Source organism: Plodia interpunctella, chromosome 3 (genome assembly GCF_027563975.2).
Source record: "Plodia interpunctella isolate USDA-ARS_2022_Savannah chromosome 3, ilPloInte3.2, whole genome shotgun sequence".
Taxonomy (NCBI): Eukaryota; Metazoa; Arthropoda; class Insecta; order Lepidoptera; family Pyralidae; genus Plodia; species Plodia interpunctella.
Window position 1 is genome coordinate 2,553,714 of NC_071296.1, and position 10,692 is coordinate 2,564,405.

A 10,692-nucleotide genomic window follows, 5' to 3' on the forward strand; every position below is an offset into this window, starting at 1 on the left:
TACTACAGAGCAAGCAAATAGGCATACGGCACACTGATAGTTGACGTTGACGCCTGTAGCACCAGGGGTCAACGTCAAGTATTTTGTCGCCCTTAATAAATAATATCACGTCTTCTTTGAAGAACTCCATGTTGTAGTTCCTTTTTGAAGAACCACCACGGCAGGATCATTCCACAACCTCGATATTTCTATTATAACTGTAAATTGGAAGTATAAGGTGATAGAATTCAGCTGTGGGCTGAAACATTTCTTTTTCATCAAGGTTATAATAAAAACACAAAAAAAAATGCGAATCCCCGTCAGGTAACTAGTTATTAATAGTGACGTCATTGAAACAGCACGTGACCTGACGCGCTGGGCTGCTTTTTCATAAAAATTGACCATCTATTAGAGTCCCGACGGCGATGCACGATCGAGTAAGTAATGGGTTTCGCAATTGCCCACATTTTTCTTTAATGCTCCCGTTTTATACTCATTTTGCTAGTAATATTACTATATCTGGCGGTGATTGGATGATGTCCTTTTGAATATATACTTAGTTAGGTTAAGAACATAACGACCTCCGTGGCCTAAATGCCGGACTACTATACTGGAATGGAAAATATTTATTTATTTACCAAATCCCGTTAAATAAAATCATCTTGTGTTTCAGGCATTAAAAGGTAGTGATCAAAATAATTATAAACAATTAACAAAATTAAATTTACTTGTACAAATAACATATATAGGTAAGATATTTGGTTGAGAGTGCGTAGCGCGCGCGTCAGAGGAGCCTAGTCTAAGAGGTTGGTTCTGCCCAGCGGTATCTCCAATAATTTCGGCCGTCGCCTTCTACCTACATATCCATTTGGAATAAAAAAAAAATATTCTTTGTAAAATTACCGCATAGTATATCCCATGGTTTTACCCGAGCGAAGTCGGGACGGGCTGCTACTAATCTATAAAAGTTTCTAACCCAATTTTCAAAGTAAATAAAAACCGACCCGACCCGCATGAAAAGATTAACGGAAGGATCAAAACACAACGGATATAGAAGAGATAAAAAATCCAAATATGATGAGAAATTCAAATCTTATAGAAGTTCTCTGAACAGCATTAGGGAAATCGGTCCCAGGAGACATTGGATCCTGATGTTGCAGCCACGGGCAAAGCGGTGGCATTTTATCTACTACTAGATGTTGCCCGGGGCTTCACTCTATTCGAATCCTGAGATAAAATATAGCCTATAGCGATCTTGGATAATGTACCTTTCCATTGGTGAAAGAATTTTTGAAATCGGTTCGGTAGTTTCGTCGATTACCCGCCTCAAACATTCAAACTCACAAACGTTTACCTCTTTATAATAATAGTATAGGTTTGCTCACGCAATTTCTAACAATCTTATTATGTTTTTATATGTGGGCAAGAAATATAAATTTATTTTTGTTTTTTGTTTTAAATTCAACCGTTGTATCAATACCGACCCCCCACCACAGACGACGAGCGCCCCCTTTATAAATGGCGCACGATCTTTCGACTGATCAGACGTTGTCCGATGTCGGACACGGCAAGTTTACCTTGCTCTGAGCGCTCCCAACGACATTGTACCTGGTATGTTACTACTTATTAATAATATTTTAAAGGTAATCATAGATATATTTTATGTTGAATTAAATTAATTAGATTTACGAGTTAATTTGGTAATAATATAATTCCATTATAAAACACGATGAATAATAAATTAATAATGATATTGTTTTATTTTAAATCGTACATTTTTCCTAAATTATATTATATTTTATTTCCGTATTCTCACACATATGTGTCACAGTTGATGCAAATAAAATTATTTGTGTAGTAGTGGGAATATCATTTGTGTCTCTATACTACCTCTCTTTCTCTCTCAATTCTCATCTCAGCATATTTATTTTCGTTCGGTGCTGTGATATCATGAATCCTTATAATTATTGAGATTCGGCTGTTCGGATTTACAATATTTTTTACTATAGTATGTATCTACTAATATATATTATGGATCTATTGTTATCTACCTAAATAACATATTTTATTTCTTTCTTATATTAAACAAGCACTTTGTATGTGTACATCCAAAGTGCTTGTTTGACGTTCAACACTACTGCAGGCGGGTTTTATGCCGCGACTAGCGTTTTACTATAGTCCCCTTAGCTTCTGGCAATTCTCAGCTTTAGGATGTACACTCACTAGTTGAATATGTCTGATTTGCATTTAAATAGGTGTGGTCCTCTTTGAATGTTCCGCTTATGATCGAGATTTTAGTATGTTTTTGATATCGAATTGAACTTACCTATTTGATTTTATAAAAAAATTATAATTGTTGAATGAGAATAAAAATACCAAATCTTTTGTTCTGTGGCTTGGTCTCCTTTTTTTTCCTTCGTTTGTTTTCTGACAATACGATATTGTATAAGGTCTGCAATGGATTTTGTTGTGATTGTTTTACTTATATAAATTAAGGGAAAATATTATTAATAATAATATAATAATAAGACAAATCACACAGATTGAGCGAGCCCCAAAGTAAGTTCGAGGCTTGTGTTTTGGGATACTAACTCTACGATACTATATTTTATAACAAATACATATATAGATAAACATCCAAGATACGGGTCAATCAGAAATAAACCCGACCGGGGATCGAACCCGGGACCTCTCGGTTCAGAGGCAAGCACTTTACCACCTCGCCACCGAGGTCGTCAAAATTAATAACTTTGGAACGGCTGAACCGATTTTCATGAAACATGGCTAAGAACACTCGGGATAAAGTTATCTATGACACAAAAAAAAAACTAAATGAAAATCGGTTCATCCGTTTGAAAGCTACGATGCCACAGACAGATGTAGGTACCTACACAGACAGACACGTTAAACTTATTACACTCCCCTTTTTGCGTCGGGGGTTAAAAATTCAGTCATCTCAAGATTATTTGAATATTAAGAACATTTTATTCACTAATATTACATATCTATTGTTTTTATGAATACACAAAATGCACGATAGCAAGATTTTGATCAAGCCTGTTTTCGTTCTCTCAAATGTAATTATATTTTATAGAACGTGACAAACAGATAAATTAAGATTGTTAGGATTAGGATGTAGATAGGAACATTATTAAATGACACAATTCCTTACTTATCAGATTGTTTATAATCAAAATATTTTCAATAAGTTTTATAAAATTATTACGAAACAAAATTACTTGTTCTGTAGTACTCCACGATTCAACTCGTAAGCTACTGACATAAACTAAAAAGAATTTCTCCTTGCGACTGGAACTTTTTAATATAGCAGAAAGTCCTGCAAACGAAGAAAATACTCGGAGAAACATAACAAACATAAATGCCAACTGTTTTCAAGAGTTGTCTTGAATATAACGCCTTATAATGAAATTTCATATTCCTATTATGAATAGTATTGAAACGAAATGTTCGTATTATCTAACAGCACTATTACAAGTCTATCAATTATCACAATGATCTTGAAATGATAATAAATACAAAAAATAACCAAAATCTATAGATACTTGATAGATGTGAACGAATACATATAACAGAAAATTCAATCAACTTGGATCGTTTTTTATTTAACATATTATGTTCTATAAGTTAAAATTAAAAATTAAAACTAAAATTATATTTAAAATACCATGGAATTATATTCAAAATGGGGCATAATAAAAAAATTGAACTATTTTTTTTTACTGAAGCATAGGTGCAGTTGTTCGCTACGTCGACCTTTACTGCTTAACCGGAGGAAATATGGCGACAGTCGCAATGACCAAGAGCCGAAACAGTAACAGAGCAATGAACTCCCAGGTGGAATCGAACCTCGGCTTTGGGTGTTACTCGCAAAAATGGCCGGAGCGGTATTGCTCAACATACCTGAATGCCTATCGAGAGATGCGTCCTGGCGGCGCCGGCCGATACCGAGTGTAGGCTGAAGGTTATTCCCGCGCACTTGATTGCAGCAAGTGCGGTTTCTGCTAATCGATGTTTTTATATTTTATACTAGGTAATAACGCTTTTACTAGATTAATATCGATGTTACTAAAAGAAGTACAAATAAAAAGATGTAAACCCGTAACATGGAATAGAACAAAAATAAAAAATGCTAGATAATATACCTTCATCCTTTTTGTCACAAACAGACGCACACCTTTGTTATCGTTTTAATTAATAATAATAATGTTATCAGGCAGTCAACATAGTAGTCGGTATATTGTAGTTAGAAATACCATTCAATTTGTTTAATGACTAGAATGACCGTACCCAAAATTTCGTAAAGGGTGGGCAGAAGAAAGCAAATAAAACCTCGACAAAAATCGGAAAATCTTAAATTTCTTTTATTTACTACAAATTTATTAACGTCACTGTCTATTTAAAAAAGGGCTTGCAAGGGTTTTGGGTAAATCTAATTAAGTTTTCTGTTATTGTGTGTTTCTTTTTCTGTGCACTCTTCATGCATAGGCGAAAGATTCCACTGCCACTGAGACATTTAAGTAACCTGTTGACAGTAAGTAACCAAATTAAAGTAGGTCTTCTTCATAGTTGTATTCCTAATGGCTGAGGGTCGTGGTCATTACGTGGAATGAAACATACACAACAACTTAAAACCAAATGCATTAAATTTACACTTCCCAATGTTAGGCAGGCTCACGTCGACGTGACTCTGAATGGAGAAAGCTTAGATTTTGTACTAAACACCAAATTCTTAGGAATTACCCTTGATTTCAAATTGCAATGGGACGCTCATATTAATGGTCTATCTAACAAGCTTAGTTCCGCGGCATTCGCAGTTTGGAGAATCGGACAACTGACGGACGTGGCGACTGCTAGATTAGTTTAGTTATTTTCATAGCTTAATGTCCTATGGGATACTACTTTGGGGGAGTGCTAGCACCATTAACTCTATTTTCATTTTACAAAAAAAAGCAATACGTGCTATATATGGTTTGACGAGAAGGGATTCCTTTAGAGATTTTTTTAAAGATATTAATATTTTAACTTATTTAAAAAAGTTGGTGATTACACTGATAGAGCCTTACGTAATAAAGATAAATTGTCTGTCCCCGGGCATCGATTGGCCAAAGTTAGAACGTCTTTTGTTGGGAACTGTATCCGTTTTTATAACAAATTGCCTAAATGGATTCTTGATTTGCCGGACAAAAAATTTAGAAATTATATAAAAGAAGTACTTTGTAAAAAGTTTATGTGAACGATTATGTGAACGACAATAATGTTGTAATGTAATTGATTTATGACATTATTACGTACGTTTTGTACATTTAGCTTTTATATATATATATATATATATATATATATATATATATATATATATATATATATATATATAAATTGACGTCCTTGGAGAATTTTGATGGAGTGGAGTGGTTTGCCATTGCCTTCTCCATTTCACACACAAGTAATAATAATCAACCAGTGTGCAGGTTTCCTCACGACGTTTTCCTTCACCGGAAGCAAGTGGTGGTCGATGAAAACTACTATATATGAGTCGAGATTTGTATACAAACTTATATGGCACGACTATATCCACAGGCGGGCGTCTTAACCATTACACCACTATCGCTTCATAGTAAAAGTAGGTATTAAATTGTATTTCGAAAGTGCATGTTGATCAAAGCAGAGCACTTTTTTCATGGTGCAACAGAAAATGTATGGTTTCTGCAACCAGCGCAAAATTTTTTGGTAAAACATTCTGCTCCCATATTGCATTGTTTCGAACAATAATTTAAAGTTTAATAAATTAATGTTCGTAATTGTTAGTTATTTTAAAAACTTTCTTAGCTTAAACTGTTATTAGCTTCGACTCAGGGTGGGGCAAATACCTACTATCGGCCTAATATTTCATTTATATATGGTACGCCCACTAGCAATCACTCAGGATCTCAATAAGTTGATTGGTTAAGTAACAATAATGACTTATGATTATTAAGTTTAATATTACAGCCAGCTTCTGGTCTAACTTATTTTAGTCTACAGTGTATATCTACAAATATCTACAAAAACGGAAAATGTCGAATCATTTAAATATTCTGGATAAATTAGAGTTGATAGAAAATATGTTAGGTATCTACCGCAATTATAGTGTTTTGAATTTAAAATCCAAGATTTTAGTTGCACTGCGGATATTTATCGAGATGATAGTAACCACGTTTTTATTTGTGCGTAGCCTGAGTGGATTGGTATCGGATATATTCAGTGAAGATAAAAGTTACGCTTTCGTGCCTGTAACTTTTCAAATTTTGTCGTTTACAAATAATATCGTGATGGTATCCCTTGGTCTTTATCGTACAAAAAATTATATTTGTCTAAGAAAAAACATTAACTTTGTACATAATGTTTATTACTGTAAGGACATGTTTAAAACTATGATAAGATCAATGAAAATAGTGTTGCTAATTACCGTTTTTTTCTATATAATATCACGTATATTTCTATCATGCGTCATATATCGTGGCATGGAAAGTCATATAGCTGATGTGAAAAATGTCAACATATTTTATTTTTTAATTGGCGGGTTTTACGAAACATGGCTTCAGAGCCGTTGGCTGATAGAGTTTTTCGTTTTTTGTTCTATAATATATGTGGTTGGAAGTTTATTTCGTTTGTTGAACAACTCTGTTGCAAAAACTTTAAAAGACTTGGAGGACAAATTGGTAAATAAAGAAGATATTTCTGTCGTTAAAATAGATACAGTTCGAGAATGGGGCGCAGTGTATCAACATTTATTGAAAAGTTGCAAGCAGCTTAATATCTGTTTTGCACAACAGGTATGCTTTTATTTTATATATTTTCAAAACTATATTGATATGTATTTTGACTATAAAGGGTTACTGGTCTGACACATAACCTTCCAAAGACGCATAAGGTACATAAAGACTAACATCTTTTGTTCTACAACTTTTGTCTAAACGTAATAAATACAAAAAAAAAAACATTTTTTACTTTTAATGTCGTTTCTATAAAATGTTAACTCTACATAAAGCTATGATTACACTAGGCAACATTTGACGCGCAACCTGTGCGCGCAACTAATCACTCTATCTCACGCATTACCACTGACTTGAGTGAAATAGCACATAGTCGATCTCACTCATGCAAATTGTAATGAAAAGGAAACTATATATTGCGCGTCAAATGTTCCCTAGTGTAACTGTGGCTTAACGCTACTGTACTGTCTCGTATTGCCCTATTACATAAGAGTTAAGATGTGTAGAATCGCATTACATTGTATTTTTTATGTGAAAAAAAAACTACGAATCACGTAAAGTCGTAGAATAAAAGTTGCTTGTTTTGATGTACCCAAGTATGCGTTTGATACCAGTAACCCTGTATATGGTAATAATTTAATACATTACAAACCCAGGATATATTATTTTCAATTCAGTATTTCAATTTTCAATTCAGTATTTCAACGTTTGTGGTATTATTACCATACATATACCATTGTGGTATTATTAATATTTCATGGAATTCATACAATTATACATGGTCTTGGTCATCATCATCAATCATCCATTTTAACGCCCCGACTGCTGGGGTACTGGCCTTCCATACGGATAGATCATGCGGGCCCATTGCGGATTGGCGTGTTTTAAAGACTGCAAATACAACCGGGACCAACGGCTTTACGTGACTTGGGACTTCTGAAGCACGGAGGCATGATAATATTGGTATAAACGTGTAATAAAAAAAAAACATCTTTTTCAGATGCTAACATCCTTATGCATATCATTGTGTTACTCAATTATTGTATCGTATCGCTTGGCCAATATTCTTATAAAGCAGGTGAGTATATTATACAAATAGATGAGGTTATCTCTGATGTTTTGTTACTTTGAAGTTTTACTTGACGACCTCGGTGGCGCAGTGGTAAAGTGCTTGCCTCTGAACCGAGAGGTCCCTGACCGGTCGGGTCATGATGGAAAATGATCTTTTTCTGATTGGCCCGGGTCTTGGATGTTTATCTATATATGTATTTATTATAAAATATAGTATCGTTGAGTTAGTATCCCATAACACAAGTCTCGAACTTACTTTGGGGCTAGCTCAATCTATGTGATTTGTCCTAATATATTTATTTATTTATTTATTTACTTACATTCAAAAGGATCCGATTGGTGTCAGAAGTAAAAAAAAAAGATTTAGAATAAAAAAAAAAACTACTTTAGATTTTCGAATATGTAGATATTACTAGCCGTTGCCCGCGGCTTCCCCGTCGTGTATTTTTCTGCGAAAGTGGAAAAGACATGATTTTCATACAAACGTTCACATCCCATATTATATAGTCATTTGGGATTGTTTTTTGAAAAAAAAAACTATCATTCCTATAATTTACTTTGTTCGGGGATTTTACTACATGCATACAAAATGTCATCAAAATCGGTACAGTGGTTTAGTCGTGAGAGCAGAACAGACTTTACTTTCGTATTTTATAATATAAGTACGGATGGATGGTTCGTTTGTTTTTCTTTTTTAGGCGAAATATGATTTTTTTGGTGGTCAACTAATGGCATTCAGCCTCTGCTATCTAATCGCGGGGGTCGTGCCCATCATGATGGCTGGACAACGCTTGAACAACGAGTTTATTATCTTGAGAGTGTCACTGGCTAAAATGAACAATTTGCTAGGCCTCGGTAAATTTACATAATTATTTATTTAATTTCGTTTATCTCGTAAGGGAAAACAGTTTTAACAATTACAAAAAAACCTTAAGTAAAACTATAAAACTAAATCTAAATAGAGCTCCTGTCTTTTTTCATAAGAATGTTATCACTCTTATAAAAAAGAATAGCAAAATAATTTTAACAGTTACACGAGAACGATTGTTTGTTCTCGAAACTGTTAAAATTAAAACTATAAAACGTGTTAAAGTTTGTTGAGTAATATTTTATCCTTGCATTTATTTTCAGTGTTAGGCTCATCGGTGCATAAAGAAGTTAAGGGTTTCCTCCACTTTCTGACCATGGATCCGCTAGAATTCAAACTCCTGTCGTACCCGATAGGGATGGCAATGTTACCCACATCGTTCGGCGTGGTTGTCAGTTACGTGGTCATTGCTTTACAATTTAATCATGTGGTATAAAAAATAAAATAAAATGTTTATTGCACACTTTTTTCTTTATTGATATTTCCAAATTTCGAACACAAAGCTATTGCAAAATAAAAAAAAATCTTTATTCAATTTATATGATTGTCAATTCTCAATAATATTTTATAATAGCAGCTATGGCGGCTTAAGTAAGTACATACATAACTTACTTTCCTTTGTTTCTAATTAGATCCAATCTACAAAATATAATATGTATGTAAATATATAAAGGAGATAGTTAGGTGGTATGTACTCAATCACGCAAAATCCACTCGATGGGTTACGTTAAAAGTTAAATATTAAGAAGTGAATTCACAAGTAAAACATAATCTGGAATAAAACTAAGTTTTCGAAGGATCTAGAAGACTATAATTTGTTTGTTTGTAATATAATTATACAAAGAACATTTGTTGAACGTATATAATATATTATATAACAAGAAGGTAAATAAACAATGGCGGACTTATCCCATGAATGTTTTCATATTTTCTGTGGTACATTGCTAAGAATTTCAATTCTATTAATAGTCAATTTTTTACAGACCTACATGCCAATCGATAATGAAGTGTAGTGTTAATATTTATGAGCGCTAATAAACGTAAGTAAAGAGTTCAATTTGTTAAATTATTGAACATCGTCAGCAAGTAACATTACGTTATTTGATAACGTGGGAAAATAATATTCAGTATTATTTCGTACAAGTTCACAGGCGTCGTAAGTTCATAACAAAATGAACGTGACAAAAAATCTGAAAATTCTGGATACGTTTGTGTTGATAGAAAATATTGTCTGTATTTACCGCAATTTTAGTGTTAAGAGTATGACATCCAAAATATTCGTGTCATTACGTATATCAATCGAAGTGACACTAACCACGTTTGTATATGTCTGGAATTTAATGAATTTGTATTCTGGAATGTATGATAATAGACTTCGTATAATATTTCAAACATTTTCATTTTTAAGTAGCATGGTTATGATTTTCAACGGTCTTTTGTTTTCAAAAACATTTGTTTCACTCACAAAAAATATACAACATGTGTACATTATTAACCTAGGTAATAACACGCTTATAACTACAATTAAAAAAATTAAAATAGCTTTGTTAGTTCAAGGGACTATATATATTACCTCGCGTTTAATTTTAAGTGGTTCAGTTTGGCGTTCCGTGATTTATCATTTGTATGATGAGAAGATTGTTACTGTACATAATATATATAATTTGCTAATTGGAGCTCTCTACGGAACATGGGTTCAAACCCGTTCAATTATTGAGTTTGCCGTATTTTTCGCACTAATTTTTATAATTGGAAGTTTATTTAAAATTTTGAACGAAAGAGTTGTCATGACACTAAATGAATTGGACAATTTGGAACATAAAAATAAAACTGATATCATCAAAGTGAGTACTGTCAAGGAATGGGTGATTGTGTACCGGCATTTACTGGACAGTTGCAAACAGCTTCATACATGTTTTGCTATACAGGTAAAATATTATTTCATTTATCTTAATCTACTTGTATCTGAGCGTTTTATCACATCCCATTCTTAGTTTGGTCAGT

The 10,692-nt window shown here is 33.2% G+C and overlaps 1 protein-coding gene across 1 annotated transcript; it reads left to right on the forward strand.

The window, feature by feature from the left end:
* Positions 1-1,537: 1,537 nt before the first annotated feature.
* LOC128683537 (uncharacterized) lies at positions 1,538-9,583 on the forward strand. Its single transcript, XM_053769260.1, has 5 exons — positions 1,538-1,590; positions 6,730-6,809; positions 7,750-7,827; positions 8,519-8,675; positions 8,952-9,583. The coding sequence occupies exons 3-5, from the start codon at positions 7,750-7,752 to the stop codon at positions 9,122-9,124; spliced, it is 408 nt and encodes a 135-aa protein (XP_053625235.1). The 5' UTR covers positions 1,538-1,590; positions 6,730-6,809; the 3' UTR covers positions 9,125-9,583.
* The last annotated feature ends 1,109 nt before the right edge of the window (positions 9,584-10,692 follow it).